The 19,678-nt window shown below is 48.7% G+C and overlaps 1 protein-coding gene across 1 annotated transcript in view; it reads right to left on the bottom strand.

Annotated features, from left to right (window-relative positions):
* Nucleotides 1–326: 326 nt before the first annotated feature.
* The window catches only part of NHSL3 (NHS like 3), a 95,421-nt gene continuing 76,069 nt past the window's right edge, over nucleotides 327–19,678 (bottom strand). Inside the window, exon 7 of the mRNA XM_082245800.1 lies at nucleotides 327–2,306. Within this exon, the coding sequence (XP_082101926.1) occupies nucleotides 2,302–2,306 (5 nt within the window). The 3' untranslated portion in view covers nucleotides 327–2,301. The remainder of the gene's footprint in view (nucleotides 2,307–19,678) is intronic.

Below are 19,678 nucleotides of genomic sequence, written 5' to 3'. Positions count from 1 at the left end.
ACATGAAATGTACTGCCCAGTGATGGCTAATCTACAAATCACTAAAACTTAATGCAATAACAATTGTAAAAGAGCAAGCTTATAAAAATATTCATCTCCTCAAAAAGTACTTTAAATTAAGTATTAAAATCATTCAAAATATGTGCTTACTAGAAAAACCCATACCATACCAGTAAATTACATGGAAAGCATAAGATCAGCTCAATTCACTGCATAACATCAGCTTTTTAGTCATCTCAAATAGGCATACTGTTGCAAGATTGTTTGAGTAAAGAGCAAGAGCCATACTACTTTGGCAGTGTATGTTGTACCCCGGACACCCTATTTTCCTGCAGGGTACCTGAATATCAGAGGAAAAAGGCACAATTGTAACATTTTACCAATGCCATCTTCACAATCCAGGAATGCTGTTTAGTGGAATTACCCTTTTCAACAAAAAATGATCAATGGGTTCTAATTGGTAATACTTTTACTATCTAAAGGGGTTGGGGATATAGAGTGCCTGATTGTCTGTGCAACATGTGCGGATCCGGCCCATAAAAACAGCACAATGTGGGGGACTTCTTTCTGTCTCACCAGCCCACTAGACACTATGTAGTAGTATTTCTTTTGGGACCTGAGGTTGGGCCACATATAACCCAGTACAAACATTTCCTATTCTACAATGAGTGTACACAGTGTTTCTCATAAGCTTGGATAGAGGCATGTCATAGCGCACAGGTGACCAACACCCCGAGAGCAGAAATTAAATGCAGCACCAGCAGAACATTCATGAATAATTATAAGTGAAAACAAATATTGAGGCACACAAAAGTACTGCTGGGAAGATTACTAACTAACTAATATATACATTTCTGGAAGCTGTGTGTAGTTTTTGGTCATATGCACCAAGAAAGACAGAACTAAATATTTATCAACCTAAATAACGAGTGGTTTTCTAGTCTGATCTACTATTTTGTACATAGATAAAGGCAGTTTGTTGATTTAAGGCAGTATGGTGACCTGTTTTAACTACTACCCTCAGGGGTGCTACATTCTGTGGTCTGATGTTGGGTTTGCGTCTTTGACATCTATGAAATTCTGATTTTATGTTTTGAATAAATAAGGTGATTACATTAACAAATGTAGCACAGCAGTGACCTCCTTGCTTTATACCATTACAGATTTGATATTTGCTGCTGATTTCAGTGTCATTAGAATGAGAGCATGCCTATATCAGTTATAATAATGTATTAATATTGAGCTTTTTGCTTATTTGAATATAATAAATGTGCTTTAAGACTTTTAACACTGAACCATAAGGTGCATAGTCTAACCTATAAAACACACAATGGAAGATATAAAACAATTATAAGTCCCACAGTAGAAAGCTTAATAAACGAACCCCATTGTTCATAATTTTGAGTTTTTTCTTGATATTATAGTACAGGGTTCTGTCATACAGCCAGGTGGGAAGGAAAAGCAGAACAGAGATTCATATGGCACTTGACTCCCGTAGATCTAAGCCATCAAGGCTGATTTCATATAGATTGTTCTAACAAAATGTAAGGGTCATTAATATACAGTCCATGATCATTTTCCCAATGCGTGATTGTATAGCTTAGATTGTTGATTCAGTAGTTATTGGATAGATGATATAGTATTTGCAGGACTTACAAAGAACAGCTTGCGATTTTAATAAACATGACTTCCTTTGAATATCCTTTCAGGATGAAAATAGAACATTTTCTTTTTTTCTACAAATTAACAGGGAGCTGGAATGGCACCAAGTTGTATGTGAACACCACAGTTCTAACTGCAGTGTTATAGAAAGAAGTGCTTATCTTTACTTTCTTGTGGAAAATCCTAAGCTTTAAACCAGCAGATATGTTTTTTGTTTTTTTTATAAACTTCAGAGACAAGATGTGACTTGTATGTGCTTAAACTTATGATACATAATGCTAGACAAACTGGTATAGCACGTTACATAAATTAAATTTACACCAAAATACAGCTTTGTGCATTGCAATTCTCTTCATAGTTTCAGTACCAAGGGTGTTGCAGACTGTCACCCTGCAGTAGACTAGCTTTCCACTAGGTGGCACTCTTATCAAAGTATTTAAAATCGAACATTACAGTGGTCCAAGGAAAGAATTGCAAAGTTCTGATTCATTAAAGTGAAAACCAACACCAACTGTTGCATAAATACCAAGGCTATACACAGTTAAGGCAAATCTTGTAAATCCAGTAGTTTGGAGTCTCGCAGAGCATCGCAAAGGTGTCCCTGAGACATCAGAACTTGTAATTGTATTCGCAACAGGTCTAGGCTGAAAGAAACAGAGAGATTATTTTTTTTAATTGTATTCGCAGCTTATTATGCCATAATTATTCCATAATTTAAAATAAACTCTAAGCAGTATGTGAGACCCTCTGAAACGTTATTGGGAATGGTGACTCTAGCAAAGAATATTCACCATTGGAGTTTCTGAGAGACATAAGCCCATAATTAGTGTTTTAATAAACAAAACTACCTAAAATTATAAGTAGCTACAGTTATAACACAAGGTTCTCATTGTGGTTTTATCTATGCAATACTATGCAACTTATCATGGCAACAGGTTACTGTGTAGCAGGTATACCATGTGCAAGAAAAGCTACCAAAGGAGAATAAAGAGTAAAACATACAGTGCCAATAGGGCTTGGGATTCTAAAACCATGAGAACTTAAAGAGTACCTACACTTTTGTTGAGAAAAAATACAAATTCCCCTCTGGGTGATCAATGTACAATGCAAAGAATTTAACAACTTTGTTGCAGATTCCTATCTGTTTCTGCTCTGAAGAAAAAGCGATTTGTTGTTTGGCGAAGTGAATATGAATGGGAGTGGCTTTTGTATTATTAATCTACTTATTTATGCACTTACTTACTTATTAATGCACTTGCAGTGTTGATCAGGCAGAAATTTTCCAACAGGGCGGTGGTATAGAAGTCAATCGGTAGATCAACTTTGGTACAACCATCCTGCCCATGCATTGATCGAATTTCGTCTGGTCCCTTCCAAATTGTGGCCCATGTATGGTTGGCTTTAGTTTCTTTTTTCAGGCTTTTCTCTCCTTTATTTTTATCTGGTAGTCCTGCAAATACCATATATTTTGTCCCTTTGTGTCTACTTTCATGTCTCCATTATCTATGGAGGGAGCCATGGTTGTCATACAGGTAGACTTCAAATATGTCTGCTTATGTTCATCTCCATTACCAAGTTAATTGATGGGATTAGTAATTTACAGAAGAAAGATAAAAATGGATTTTTGTAAAATCTTACCGTAAAATCCTTTTCTCTTAGCTCATTGACAGACGTAGTCCTCGGTGATACAGCACCTTCGGGTTATGTTGCCTCCACAGGAGCAGGACTAGACAGGAAATTAAAAAGCTCTGGCCACACCCTAGGGGCAGTCCCAGAGGGTATATCCTCTCTCTCTCTGCCTCAGCAAATCAGTTATGTGAAAAAGCAGTCTTTAGAGATTTTAACCCAACCCAACTCAAAAAACAGAGGGGCGGGGACTACGTCTGTCAATGAGCGAAGAGAAAAGGATTTTACGGTAAGATTTTACAAAAATCCATTTTTCTCTAGCGCTCATTGACAGACGTAGTCCTCGGTGATACAGCACCTTCGGGACGTCCCAAAACAGTATCACAAATGAGGGGTGGGAAAATGAAAATCAAATCCCAATCTAGAAGGCCCAACCGGTGCCAACTAGAAGTTTACAATGCTCATCCTTAATGATGAGACTCAACAAAAAAGAGAAAAAAAATTTTTTTTTTTTTTTCAAACAGAAAAAACCCTCGAGGTAGACCACCGGTCTCCTCAAATTGCGGCCTGCAAAACCTTGCGGCCAAATGAGGCATCCGCCGATGCCGTCACATCAATTTTATAGAACTTTGTAAAAGGTATGTACCGACGACCAGGTGGCCGCCTTACATACCTGGACCACTGACGCCTGATGGCGAAAGGCCCAGGAAGTACTGAGCGCTCGAGTGGAGTGCGCCCTAACAGGGAACGGAGGACTCTGACCCTTAATAGAATAAGCCTGTACTACCGTTTGTCTAATCCATTTAGCAATGGTCCGTCTTACGGAATGATTCCGTAGCTTTCAGGTATACCCTGATTGCCCGAACCACATCTAAGGAATGCAACGCATGTTCCCGATGATGCTTGGGCTGAGGACACAAGGAAGGTAGTACAATATCTTCATTCAGATGAAAATCTGAAACCACCTTAGGAAGAAAAGATGGCTTAGGATGAAGTACTACCTTATCCCTATGAATCACTAGGTATGGGGACTGGCATGATAATGCAGCCAGTTCTGACACCCTGCGAGCAGAAGTAATAGCCACCAAGAAGGCCACCTTCTGGGATAAAGTAAGCAAGGGAATCTCCCTGATGTTTTCAAAGGGAGGTTTCTGTAGAACCGACAAAACCAAATTAAGATCCCAGGGCGGTAAGGGCGCGCGGACTGGTGGAGCCAGGTGCCGCACCCCCTGGATGAAATTCCGCAGCAAGGACTTGGTAGCTAAAGGCTTCTGAAAGAAGATTGCTAATGCTGAAACTTGACCCTTGATGGTGCTCAAGGCTAGCTTCTGCTCAACCCCTTTTTGTAAAAAAGCCAATATTCGAGTCACCGAATAGGTACGTGGAGGAAATCCTAAAGATTCGCACCACGCAATATAAGTCTTCCATGTGTGATAATAGACCTTGCTGGAAGTCGCTTTCCTTGCTTTAATAAGGGTAGGAATGACTGAAGCTGACAAACCTCTGTCCTTCAGTACTTGGGTCTCAATGGCCAGGCCATTAAAACCAGCGACTGTAAAGCATGATGGTAAATTGGTCCTTGAGACCACAGACACTCCCTGAGACGAAGTTCCCACGGAACGTCTGCGACTAGCATGTCCAAGTCGGCCAGGCCGGCTTGAGGAGGCCAGCCTAGAATTTCTAGGACCACTGGCGCTGATAGAATCTGAACCAGGCGTCCCTAGAGGTATCTGGCCCCGACCATCCGATAAAGTCTGGTCGTTTTCTGTTCCCACACATTTATCAGATACCTGATTGTTATCAGGAAGGGTGATCTTTTCTGGTTGAACCTCAGGGACCGAAGTCACCCGACTAGAGGCTACTTGGCCTATCTGGTCAACCAGATCCCATTCCTGTGAGGTATAGGGACTAATCTTAGGAAAAGGTAAAGGAAAAGATCTATTCAGGGAACGGTAACTACCGCTTCCTGTAGTACTTAAATGTTGGAAGGGAAGAATCGCACCGGTAGTAGTGGTTGATGCTCGATCTAATGTCCTGAATACCGGTGAAAACGTCCCCCCACCCTGAAACCGGGTGGGGGCGCACCTTCAGGCTGTGTACTCCTTTGCTTCGGGTTTGGCTGGGTTGGTCCTCTGCTTGTCCGACCAGCCCTTCTTGAACCCTCCTGGAGGAGTCTTGCCTTTCCCGCTTGTACCAGCCGGGCGCCCTTTATGGGCGGTAAAGAAAGGCCCTCGCTTGTTGCGAGGTCCCTTAGCTTTAGCAGCCTGTGGCAAAAAAGTGCTCTTGCCCCCAGTGGCATCCTTAATGATTTCATCTAGGTTGGCCCCAAATAGACGATTCCCCTGAAAAGGGAGATTTGTCAAGGTCTTTTTGGAACCTAGGTCAGCTGACCAGCATTTTAACCACAGCACACGTCTGAGGATGACCGATGACATAGATGCATGCCCTAATAAGGGAGTAGTGTCCAAGGCTGCGTCACAGATAAACTGTAGCCCTTGTATAATCTGTTCCATCAAATCAGATGTCTCCTGGGGAATATCTTTTCCCCTAAGGTCTTGGCGTACCATTCTCGCCCATTCCGTAAGTGTCTGGGAAACTAGACCAATAACAATTACTGGTCTAAATGCTGACCCTATCAGAGAGAAGATGGTGCGGGACTCTGCTTCCATCTTTCGATCCACCGGATCCTTAAAGGACGAAGTGTCCTCTACTGGGATAACCGTGGCCTTATTCAGCCTGGAAATAGGTGGATCCACCACTGGTGGTACCGTCCATTTCTTAATGATGGATTCCTCAAACGGATAGCGTCTAGCAATACGCTTGGAAATAGTAAAGGTACGTTTAGAAACACTTGGGTACAGGAAAAACCTTCACCGTTTTGATGGGCTTGTTAGTACCAAAAGGAATCTCTGTATCAGTTGCTTCTGCCGGTAAAACCTCAAGTTTTAAGGTTTCCTGGACTGCCACAACTAGTGCGTCCACCAATGCTTCTTCCTGAATTATAGCGGGAGAAGAAACGTCCTCCTCACTGTCTGAGGGGGCTTTACCTGAGACAACAGCCCTTGCAGAGGAACCTGCAACTGCAGTGACCATCTCTGAATCTGAGTCAGAGGTGTCAGATAGTATAGGGGTAGGCGGGGGTCGCTTCCTTGACCCCCGTCCCTGACAGGCCGCCTCCACCCGAGCCACCATAGACTCCAAGATTGCTGTAAATGACTCTACACTCTGTGCACCGGCGGGTCCCGTGGCCCCCTCGAGGGAAACAGGTGGGGGAATATGTGTGGTAGGGTCCATGATAATTCCAGTCACTTCCTGGATAATATAATTCAAAAATAAAAAACTTTTTTTTTTTTTTTTTTTTCCGACCCCCAGCGCCACAAAAAGCCCCTTAGTGTTACCTGCTAGGGATCCCTATCGATCGAGAGAGAGATAGACCCCCAGGCTCACCACTTGATGCTCAGAGTCTAACTGCAACAGGTTACAGCGCTGTCTTGACAAACAGGAAGTCTTTTGGCTGGCTGCCCAGGAAGAAAGGAGGCGGCTCCGCCCCTCTGCACGCCTTCCGGCGCCTCCCCTAACTCCACGAGGTGTTTGGATCACCTCAAACATGGCCGCCCCCATACTGGAGACACGAGGCTACGCCAAAATGACGGCTCGTGTGATCCAGCAAAAAAAATGGCGGCGGCCTGTACTGAATAGCGGTGTGCTGCAGGGCACACAACACTCTCTCTGCATGGGGATTTGGCGTGGTTGGCGGTACCGGCCCTGGCGGACCGCATGGTCATTCGGGAGGCCTGCTAATAGCTGGAGATCTGATTAGGAAGGCAGTCTACATGTCCGTGGCTTCTGACTGGTAGGTAGCTTATTCTTATCACCGTAAGATTCCCAGAATGCCACTGATTACAATCTTTTTAACATGTATACAATTAGATTGTTAGCTCCCAAACCAATCCTCCTGGCTTTTTGCACATAAAATCACACTCAAAGTAGGAGGATCTGTGTCATTTATAGGATAGAGAGGGACTCTATCTTACCATACAGAGAGGGGCCCGCGTTCACCACAAGACCCGTCAGGGGAAAAGGGGGAACATACTACTCACCATACCGGAACCAGGCGGGCACCAACTCCTGACAGTACCCCTCTCCACCGGGGCGGGAGGGCTGTCGACCGATATGGACGCCGTGACTCATGGTCTTTGGCGTTTCAGCGAGACGTTTAACTCGCGGGGTCAGTCCTTTAATGGGACTTTGTCGCGGCCGACCCAGCGCGGTGCTATGGCCTGCACGCGCTCGTAGGCTGAACTGGGGTGACCACCGGATCTCAACATCCAGCCCGTCGCCCAGTTCAGCTTTCTTGCTTGAAGATCTCACAGGAACACTGGAGAAAAAAAGCTGTCTAAAAAATCTTTTAAGAAAAAAATCTTGCTAGGACCTAAGATCCCAGCAAGGTATCTAGGTCCTTACTCCTAACTAGACAGAAAATAACTGATTTGCTGAGGCAGAGAGAGAGAGGATATACCCTCTGGGACTGCCCCTAGGGTGTGGCCAGAGCTTTTTAATTTCCTGTCTAGTCCTGCTCCTGTGGAGGCAACATAACCCGAAGGTGCTGTATCACCGAGGACTACGTCTGTCAATGAGCGCTAGAGAAATTTGTTTGTGCCTTCAGTTCATCTCACAGGAAAAGTCAAAGACATTGCATTTCTGGCAAGATCAACAGATATTTCTTGATCAATATAGTACAAGACACAGGATTATTCAGATACAATTAGGTTATGTAGAGATACCATTAGTTGATTAGGCACTGACAAAAAATTGTGAGGACCCCCATATAACCCCCCCTGCTCCCACTATACTTAGTTATATGCTACCATCCCCAGTGAAGGCTCACTAGAACTGTTAGTGCCTCCGGGGCCTTTCAGCATTAGGCCCCTTTTACACGGGCGCCTCCGTGAAGCAGAATCCACTTGCTTAGCGGGGGGTCTCTCTGCTGATCCCCACTGAGCATGCAGATGATAGGTCCGTGACACAATCCCGCTCTCCTCTATGGAGCAATCGGATGGAAATGGACCGCCTATCAATTTCCATCCAATACAATCAGATCTGCTAGATGGATGGGTAATAGGACCACAATCCATCTGTTTTTGGTGGACAGGATCGGATGGCAGCCACTCCATAGAAGAGACTGAAGGGTATGATCAGATCTGTCTCTGGCTAAGCCTATGGGCAGTCCTGGAGGGTACACCCTCTCTCTTCCTGCATAGGATGTCAGTTTTGTATCAAAGCAGTGTCAGAAAAGTAACACCAACCCAACTCAAAATAGAGGGGTGGCTACTGCGTCCGTCGTTGAACTTAAGAGAAAAGGATTTTACGGTAAGTCAAAAATCCAGTTTTCTCTATCGTTCATTGACGGACGCAATTCTCTCTGATTCATATCAGTAGGGACGTCCCAAAGCAATGCCATAAAATGAGGGTGGGAACAGCAGAAAAGAACAAGTCCCCAAGGCCAAAAACAGCCGACCAGGCAATATAGGACTCATCAGAACAAAAGATGAGGCCCACCTGAAACAAACAGTAAACACTCTCAAGGAAGGCCAAAAGCCCTCCAAACAGCAGCCAGCAAAAAACCTTGCGGCCAAAAAGAGGCATCTGCAGATGCCAGCACATCCACCTTATAAAACATGGTAAAGAAGTGAACAAATTACCAGGTGGTCGTCTTGCAACCTGAAGCACAGTTGCCTGTATATCAAAAAGCCCAGGAAGCACTAGGCGCCCGAGTAGAAAGCGCCAAAACAGGGAAAGGTAGGACCTGACCCATATTTGAAGAAGCCTGCACTACCGACTGTCCGATCCACCGGGAAATAGTCGCAGCAGATGCAGGCAGCCCTGTTCTTGGCCCATCTGTGAGCACAGAGAGCGGACCTGACTATGGGAAGACTCAGTAGTCGCCAAGTACCCCTCGAGTGCCCGAACTCCATCCAGAGTATGCAGCGCACATTCCGTAGGATGAGGGGCTTAGGACACAAGATGGCAACACAAAGGCCTTGTGCAAGTGAACACTAGAACCCACCTTCGGAGGGAAGGACGGATCCGGAAGAAGTACCAACTGGCCCCATGAACCAACATATAGGGAGAACGACAGAACAATGTTGCCAGTGCTGACACCCTGTGAGCAGAGTGAAAGCAACCAAGAAGGCCACCTTCTGTAATAAGGTAGGCAGGGGATACCCTCGATACTCGCAAAAGGAGGGTCTTGAAGAACCGACTGCACCAAACCAAGGTCCCCAGTTGGCGACGGAGGTCGCAATGGAAGAAACAAGTGTCGCACCCCCTGGAAAAAGTTATGCACCAGGGAACGGGTGGCCAACGGCCTGTGGAAGAAAAGTTACCAAAGCTGAAACCTGACCCATGACAGTACTCAAGGCCAACTTATGATCAACTCCCGTTGAAGGAAGCCAAGATTCTGCCACTATGTAAGAGCGAGGGGGAGCCCAAGGAGACTCACACCACGCAATAAGCGACTATCTCATATGATGAAAAAAAAAATCATCCTAGAAGACGCTTCCTACGCTTTACGCAGGGTGGGAATCACTGAAGCAGACAATCCTCTGTCCTGTCAACAGCTGGTTGTCAACACCTGGAAGCCGGAAAGCCAAGCCGGCAAGCCAGCGACCGTAAAGCCGGACGGGAGAACGGCCCCGGAGTCAAGAAACCCTCCCTGAGAGGAAGCCTCCAAGGCAAGCCTGACCAGGTCGATGTACCAAGCTCGGCAAGGCCAGTCCGGAGCCATAAGAATGACCGAAATCCCTTCCGCCTCGATCCTGCAAAGGATTCTTGGCAGCAACTGGATAGGAGGAAAGGCAGACAGCAGCTGATACTGACCTTGACCCATCCGTGAGCACTCTTGCACAACCATGCCGGCGACAGCCTTGCGCAGGTGACCACGCCAAACTTCTCAGCATTGTTCATGTTGAACCTAGCAAATGTTCTTGCCTATGACAGAACCCATGGTGCCACCATTGCACCCGCCAGAGAGTCCCGAGAGCGGGCCACGACCCCTGCAATAACCTGTAGATGCAATTCCAACAGGACCACGTCCGGAGTGCCCCCAAAAAAAGACACAACTGCTGGAACGACTCCGGATGAAGGGACCATTGCCCTGCATCCAGGGCCTGTCAACTGAGGCAATCTGCCTGGCAATTTTTTTCCGTACCTGGAAAGGGAACAGCAGATAGAGCTGGAACAAGGTGCTCTGCCCAACAAAGAATCATCACTTCCAAGGCCGCAAGGACACCCTTGGTGCCCCCTTGGTGAATGACACAAGCCACCGTCGCGGCTCGATTGAATGTGCACCGGACAGCGGCAGGCGTCCGATCCAGTGAACTAGGCAAAGTTCTCAGCTCCAGGACAATAAGTGGTAACCTGGATCCTCCAGGGACCATACTCCCGAGGCAGAGAACCTGCCGAGGACTCCTCTCCACCCGGACAAGCTTGCATCCGTGGTGACAATTGTCCAGTAGAAGGGGAGGAAGGATTCCAGAGCAAGACTCCCTGGGCACCCTGCTCAGCCGAATCCGCAAGTCCAGAGAGTTTGGATTCCAGTCGCCTTCGAGAAGGACTGCCTCCTGGAGGATCCCCAAGAGGGATTGAGCAAAAGGGACCATCTTGAAAAACAACACCATCAGTCCCAAAACTCGCATGCAGGTCCGAAGGGAAGACCATGTGCGGGACAGCAACAGTCGACCACAGTCTAAAGTTCCAAGAGTTTTTCCCCGGAGGGAGAAACACCCTGGCTGAGGACAAGTCCAAAGTCAGGCTCAGAAAGTCCAGTCTCATGGAAGGGACCAGGGATGACTTCCGAAGGTTCAGAACCCATCTGAACTCCTCCAGAGTTCTCAACCAACCAACCAACTTCGTTGTCAGCACCGTAGGGGACTCCAAACGGAGAAGCAGAGCGGCCAGAAAACCAGAACCGGCATGCCCCGCTGCCACAACAGCGCCAGGACCGGAGCCAACACCTTTGTGAAGACCCTAGTAGCATAAGCGAGACCAAAGGATAAAGCCACAAACCGATAGAGATCCATCCTTCCCCACGGCAAAAAAACAGAGAACCCGTAGGTGTCCCGAACATAACGGGATGTGAAGGTAGGCAGCTTGATGTCTACGGAGGCCAGGAATCCCCCTGATGTAGGGGAGCCATCACCGTGCAACCATCAAAGGACCAGTTGGTCCAGATTGTTGAACCAGAGCCTGAACTGTCCCACAGAGCGCCTGTAAGCAATCCAAGGACAGCTGTACATTGGAATGGTAAAACCTTACCGGAAATAAACAAATCGAAACTCGATTTTGCAACTGAACCGCACAACCTCCTGAACCCAGTCAGCCTGGGATCCAGGCCAGCCGCAAAACCTTGACCGGCAAGAACCTCCCCCCACCCCCGATGGGTGAGGAAGCACCTTTAGGCCAAGTAGGCCTTGTCCGCAGGTCTGGAAAAAACAATCTCATGTTTGCCAGACCAGGGTCGTTTGGAACCACACGCAGAAGTCTGGAAGGACTTTGCCACATCGACTGTTCCCGAGGGACGAAGAAACTGTTTGCAAGCTGAAAGGGAAGAAACTTGACTGCGACGAAGGCCCATAACCCTTGTTAGCCTGTGGAAGAAAACACTCTTACCCCCCGTTAGATGCTTATATAATGTCTTCCAGGGCAGTGCCAAACAGGCGATTCCCCCTGAAAAGGGAGAACCATTAAGACCTTCTTAGAAGTTTGATCCACAGACCAACACTTCGGTCAAGTAGACGCCGGACAACCACCGCCGAAAACGACAAGGTGACCCATACAAGGGAGCCTAGACCAGCGCGGCATCACAAACAAATTGCAGCCCCTACGCCAGCTGGTCCAACAGCTCCCCCAAGGCAAGAGGGACATGCACCACACCAAGTCACACTCCACTCATCAGGCAGAGTTTGCGTGGCAAGAGCAAACAAAAACACTGTTCCCAGTGCAGACTATGCCAGGAAGTACAGATCACAGGCCACAGCCCACGCCATCCTATCCCCCAAGTCCTTAAAGGATGGGAACACAGGTAGTCCCATTCAGCTAGAGACCGTACGTCCACCAAAGGCGGAACAGTCCTCTGTACCAGAGACTCCCCAAAAGGGCAACGTCTAACGGCCGCTTAGACACCCCAGGGGAACGTCTCAGACGGTCCCCTCCTACATGAGCAGCCAGTAAAAAGAGCAGCTCCAGATGGCATGTGAGTGCCAGATGCCACCTGCACCCCAGGCGCAGCCGCGGCTGTGACCTCCAAATTGCAGGGTGTTACGCACCGAAAACAGTCAGTGCATCCACCAGCGTCTGTCGCGGCAGGGGAGGTAGAAATGTCATCCTCATCATCCGAGGAGACAGGGTGCGAGGTAACCCTGCAGGACCCGGCAGGGAGGCCCCACGTCTGCGGCGGCTGAGCCAGACTCAGACTCAGAGACATCAGATGAGGCAGGGGTAGGCAGAGAAACGTTTCAGCGCGCCTCCACCCGGGCCCAAATGCTTCCCGAACTACCGAAAAGGCATCGACCGACAGCGGAGATCCGGAAGGTCCTGCGGCCTCTGTGAAGGGGTCAGGTGGGAACAAATGGCCTGCAGGGTCCATACTGAACCTGAGGAACCCACCAGCAAATTTAAGAAAAAAATGACAAAATGACAGAGAGGGAGAGACCACCCTCATGACTCACTGTCCTCAAGGCACTCCCACCGGCCTCCACAAATCTACCGCAAAATGGCCGAAAACAGGTGTACCAAGATGGCTACCATCATAGAAGCAGACAGAGGCTACAACAAAATGGTGGCCCCACGTGGGAATCTCGATAATCAGGACCCACAGGGGGACCCCCCCAAATGCCCATCCACACCAGAAAACCCCACCAAGGTTCCCCCCTGCATGATTGGTTGAGCGCCGTGGACGGCGCACTCCCCGACCCCCCATGCGGCCTGCACGCAAGGCCCCAGCCTCAGGTAGGCCCAAACAGTTCCACACATGGGAGGGGGGTAGGGGGGTTGGTGGAGAGGAGGGGGGGGTCACAACAGGTCAAAGGGAAACCCAGGAGTGTGAGGGTCCGACCATCCCAGGGAGAGGGCCTGCGTCCACCCCAAAATCTACCAGGGAAGGGGGGGGGGGGTGTTTACTCACCATACAGGGAACACAGGCGGTCGCCATCTCGTTACAGGACCACACGCTACCAAGTAGGGGGGGCTGTCGGCCAAATAGGAAAGCTGCGACATAAGCGTGCTTGTCCACTACAAGCACCCTATGAGTCATGTGAAACATGTCTACTATACATTTTGCTGTACCTTGCATCCTTGTTAAATAAAGCCTTTCATTGTGAGTCATTGTTTGGTGTGCGACCATTTCTCTTGTATCCTGTTTCCGGTGGCGATCCGAGGTCCTGCACCCATAGCTGCCTGAGCAGTGTACATCTCTTTTACTGTGTTCCCAGCCTTACGGAATGGCCACTCCGTGAGGACGTCACATGACGAAACTAGTAGGGCGGGACTAGGACGTTTGAACGTACTGCACATATCAGTTTCGGTCTCACGGCTGGGAACACAGTAGCCAGAGACGAACGATTCTAATACAGAGTGTCTACTTAGATTGTTTCCTAATACTGCATCCATGCTGGAACTCTTAGTGTCTGGATGACAATTTGTGGAATGTGAGTTGTAATTTCACTAAATAAAAGCTTATGTATTGTACGAAATTACGCTATGTTAGTTTATCTTTTCTCTCTGGTTGTCCTCTCTTAGGGCGATCCGTGAGTACAAAGAGCGAATCTGACTTCCAAAAAGACTCAGTAGTCACCAAGTACACCCTGATTGCCCGAACCACATCCAGAGTATGCAGTGCAAACTCCTTAGAATGTTTGGCTTAGGACACAAAGAGGGTAACACAATGTCCTCATTTAAGTGAAAACTACCCTCAGAAGGAAGGACGGAACCGGACGAAGTACCACTTTATCCCTGTGAACCACCAGGTAGGGAGAACAACAAGACAGCGCCTACAGTTCCGACACCCTGCGCGCAGAAGTGATAGCCACCAAAAAGGCCACCTTCTGGGATAAGGTAAGCAGGGGAATCTCCCGAAAACTTTCGAAGGGGGGTGTCTGGAGAACCGACAGCACCAAATTAAGGTCCCAAGGTGGCATTGGAGGTCGCACCCCCTGGATGAAGTTATGCCCCAGGGAATGGGGGGCCAATGGCCTATGGAAGCAAATTGCCAAGGCCAAAACCTGACCCTTGATAGTACTCAAGGCCAGCTTTTGATCAACTCCCGTTGAAAGAAAGCCAAGATCCGAGCCACCGAGTAAGAGCGAGGGGAAACCCTAAGAAACTGACACCAGGCAATATACGACTTCCACGTACGATATTAAATCTTCCTAGAAGTCGCTTTTCTCGCTTTAAGCAGAGTGGGAATCACTGAAGCAGACAAACCCCTGTCCTTCAGCACCTGGCTTTCAACAGCCAAGCCGTCAATGCCAGCGACCGTAAAGCATGATGGAAGATTGGCCCTTGAGACAGTAGATCCTTCCTGCTCCTTCTCCAAGGAGCGTCTGCGACTAGTCTGACCAGGTCCGTGTACCAAGCTCGGCGAGGCCAGTCCGCAGCTACAAGAATGACCTAAATCCCTTCAGCCTCAATTCTGCGAAGAAGTCTTGGGGGCCACAAACCTCTGTACTTTTCTGTTGACCCGAGACGCCAACAGATCTACATCTGGAGTGCCCCAATGAAGGCACAACTGCTGAAACACCTCCAGATGGAGGGACCAGTCCCCCGCATCCAAAGCTTGTCGACTGAGGTAATCCGCCTGACAATTATCCACTCCTGGAATGTGAACAGCGGAGAGAGCTGGAACAAGCGTTCCGCCCAACAAAGGATGCCCGCCACTTCCAAGGCCGCAAGGGCACTTTTGGTGCCCCTTGGTGATTGACATAAGCCACAGCGGTGGTATTGTCTGATTAAATGCGCACTGGACAACCCTGCAGATGCTCAATCCAGTGTACTAGGCAAGCTGGATCGCTCTCAGTTCCAGAACATTGATCAGTAACCTGGATACTTCCAGGGACCAGACTTCTTGAGCAGACAACCTGCCGAGAACTCCCCCCCCCCCCCATCCGGAAGAGAGGAGGCGTGTCGCGCCGCCACGTGACGTCACACACAAGCCCGGTCTGCAGCCGGGATCTGTGTAACAATTGCATACAACGCTCGTATCCCCTGTATAAATGTAAGTGCAACACCTTTTTGGAATAAACATTTTCTCGGGGTATTACGCTATGGTCTTCTTTCTTTGCCCCACACATGTTCATTTGTGGAAGCCATAAAGAAATAAGGAACCAATAGCAGGAGCGGGATTGCATCGTCTGACAATTGATCCATATATGAAGTTCGCAGCAGTGGATTTAGTCTGTGCTTGTTAAATCCCAGAAGTTGGTAAGAGGCCATTCATATCTTACCACGGGGATGACCTAATCTAAGATATCTCCTTCTTGCCATCCAGTAGTGGAATTTTCTGCATACTTATTTAATATCTTTGGTAAGGAGGCAAGCCTTTTGGTGGCAGGATCTTCAGTCACGGAACACATGACACAGCACTTTCAGTTTTCATTGATTTTTCAGCACTTAATTGAGAACACCATTTGGACTTGATTGTTTGGATTTAATTTTTTGGGACTTTGTTGTTTCACTTGTGCACCCCACACACGTGGTTCTATTTACGTTATTGTGGAAGATCACATTTTGGACAACACTGGTCCCTATTTTGAGAATGCACAGTTTTTGTATTTTTGTTATGTACATATTGTGAATTCTTATCATTTAGCGCACCTATTTATTCATTTCAATTTACACTATACACAGTTCAGGTAGCAGCTTTTGAGTTATCAGCGCACCCTTACATCACGATAACAATTGTCCAATATATAGGGGGGGGGGGGGGGAAGGATTTCCCTTGCTTGAGTATCAGGGACCGATGCCACCAGATCAGGGACGCCTTGCTCAGCTGAATCTGAATGTCTAGGGAATTTGGATTCTTTTTCCATTTGAGAAGGATTTCCTTCTGGAAGATCCCCGTATGGAATTGAGCAAAGGGAACCACCTTGAACTATGACACCATCAGTCCCAAAACTCTCATGCAGGCCTGAAGGGATGACCATTTGCTGCACAGCAACAGCTGACCCACAGTCTGTAGTTTTTGGAGTTATTCCTGAGGAGGAAACACCCTGGCTGAGGAGGAGTCCAATGTCAGGCCCAGGTAAGCCAGTCTCATGGAAGGGACCAAGGACGACTTCTGAAGGTTCAGAATCCACCCAAACCCCTCCAGAGTTCTCATGGTGATTGACAGATTTGTTTCCAGCACCGTAGGAGACTCCGCATGGAGAAGCAGATCGTCCAGGTAACCCAGGACCGATATCCCCTGCTGCTGCAACAACACCAGGATCGGAGCCAACACCTTTGTGCAGACCCGAAGAGCAGAGATGAGACCAAAGGGCAACGCAACAAACTGATAGTGATCCTCTCCCACGGCAAAACGGAGGAACCGTTGGTGTCCTGCACAGATTGGGATGTAAAGGTAGGCAACTTTGATGTCTATGGAGGGCAGGAAATCCCCCTGATGTAGGGAGGTCACCACCGTGCGAACCGATTCCAACTTGAACTTTTGAACTCGCACAAAGCAATTTAGTGCTTTCATGTCCAGGATTGGATGCACCTTGCCTTCCTTCCTGGGAACTGTGAACAGGTTTGAATAAAAGCCAAGAAAATGTTCCACACACAGAACCGGAACTATTACCCCCCTGTTGCACCAGGTCCTGAACTACCCCAGAGAGCGCCAGCAAGCAATCCGGGGACAATCACACATTGTAAGGGAAAAACCTTACAGAAGTGACTGATCGAAACTCGATCTTGTAACCAGACCGTATGACCTTTTGAACCCATTTGTCTGATATCCGGGATTGCCACAGGTGTGGGAACCGGCAAAGACGTCCCCCAACCCCAAATACGGGTGAGGGCGCACCCTCACATCGAAGAGTTCTTGTCCGCAGGTCTGGAGAAAATGGACTTTTGTTTGGCAGACCAGGGTCGCTTGGACCCACCCGAGGGAGTCTTGAAGGGCTTTTCCTTATTATATATGACTCTGAGGAACGAGAAAACTTTTTGTGTGCGGAGAAGGAGGGACCCCGTCTGCGACAAGGGTCCTTACCCTTGTTAGCCTGTGGAAGAAAGATACTCTTCCCCCCGTGAGAGCCTTAATGATGTCATCCAGGGTAGCTCCAAACAGGCGATCTCCTTGAATAGGTAAATCAGTCAAGGCCTTCTTTGAAGTCTGATCCGCAGACCAGCAGACCAGCACTTTAGCCAAAGTATACGCCGGAGGACCAGTGCCGAAACCAACAATCGGCCCAATTATGGGAGCAGTAACCAGCACGGCATCGCAAACAAATTGCAGCCCCTGCACCAGCTGGTCCAATGGCTACTCAAAGGCAGAGGGAACCTCTTTCCCCTCCAGGTAACAGCGTAGTAACTTAGCCCATTTAGTCAACGTTTGCGTGACAAGGGCAACCGTAAACAACGGTCTCAGCGCGGACCCCACCAGGAAGTACATATTGCAGGCCAAAGCCTCTGCCTTCCTATCCTCCGGGTCTTTAAAGGACAGGAAATCCTCCACTGTGATAACGGTAGCCTTATTCAGTCTTGAGACCAGAGGGCCCACCGCAGGTGGCACAGTCCACTTGTTTATCAGGGACTCCTCAAAAGGGTAGCGCCTAGCATTCGCTTAGGCACCCCAGGGGAACGCTTTAGCCAGTCCCATTCTTTTTTGAGCATGTTGTCAAAATTTGCGGGAAAATGAAAAACCTTTTCCGCTCTGGATGGCTTGTGAGTGCCAAAAGTAACCTGCGCCCCAGTCACAGTCGCAGCTGCGTCCTCCAATTTTCAGGGTCTCACGCACAGAAACAACTAGTGCGTCCACCAGCGCCTTATCTTGCGCGGCAGTGGAGGTAGAAATGTCATACTCTCTGTCAGAGAAGACAATGCGCAAGGTAGCGGACCCGGCAGGGAGACTGGCGTCTGTGGTGGCTGAGTCAGAAACTGAGGCATCAGAAGAGGCAGGGGTAGGCGGAGGGCATTTCTTAGCATCTCGCCCTTTAAAGACCACCTCCACCCGGGATACAAACGCTTCCAGGACTGACGAAATTGCATCGGTAGACAGCTGGGATCCAGAGGGCCCAGCGGCCTTGCCGAGGGGGTCAGGGGGGACACATGATCTGTAGGGTCCATGTTGCACCAGGGGAACCCGTCAGCAAAAAGCTGAAAAAGTCCCACTGCGCTGCAGCGCCCCCCGAAGGTCAGGCAATCGCGCTGGAGACCCCCAGCAGAGAGAGAGAGACCTCCCAGATTCACTGTACCAAAATGCAGCAGAAGGCCCAGAACGTCTGCACCTGTCAGCAGCAAGCTCTATCCAAAAGGAAATGAGCTGAGAAACCGCCCAGGGTATAGAGAGGGGCTCCACCCACAGAAAAACACCGCCAGGAACTCCCATTCATAGTCCTATCAGAAAAAAACACTGCAAAATGGCCGAGCCGGGTGAAGCAATATTGCCTGCTGATCTCCAAAGCACATGAAGCTACAAGAAAGTGGCAGCCCCACGCGGCCTGCAGAGCAGCTAAGGACCCTCGTGGGGACCCCCCAGACTCCACAATGGGATTGACTGGCAGATGGGCCCTGGAGGTACAGAGGCCCCCCCCCGCACGATCGTTTGTCCGTCGCCGGAGGCACACCCCCACCCCCGCATCCGGCCTGGAACGCGGTCCCCTCCCCCTGGAGTAGGCCCAAATAGCCCCCAGCGTGGGGGGGCGGGTAGGAGAGGGGGTGTGTGACAGGACAGAGGGGAACCTGGGATTGTGAGGGTCTGTCCGTCCCAGGGAGGGGCCCGCGTCCACCCCAAAATCCGCCAGGGGAAGAGGGGAGAACATTGACTCATCATACCATGAACACAGGTGGGCGCCATCTCCTGACAGAACCCCACTCCACCAAAGTGGGGGGCTGTCGGCCAAATAGGACCACTGCGACTTGGGCCTAGACCCGGCTGTATGCGACCTGGCGCGACGTTTAACTCGCGGGGCCAGTCCCCATCCAGTGGGACTATGTTGTGGCCGAACAAGCGCAGAGCTAAGGCCTGCGCGTGCTCGTTGTCCGGCTGGGGTGACCACTGGATCTATACATCCAGTCAGTCAACCAGATCTGGCATTGTTGCTTGTAGATCTCACAGGAAAAAATCCGGAGAAAAGCTAACTAAAAAAAATTAACTAAAAAAAACTTTGCCAGGACCAGAGATCCCAGCAGAGAA

Source organism: Pelophylax lessonae (genome assembly GCF_965119305.1).
Source record: "Pelophylax lessonae genome assembly, chromosome: 2".
Lineage (NCBI taxonomy): Eukaryota > Metazoa > Chordata > Amphibia > Anura > Ranidae > Pelophylax > Pelophylax lessonae.
Note: the sequence above shows the minus strand (reverse complement) of the source record. Positions and strands in the feature narration are given on the sequence as shown.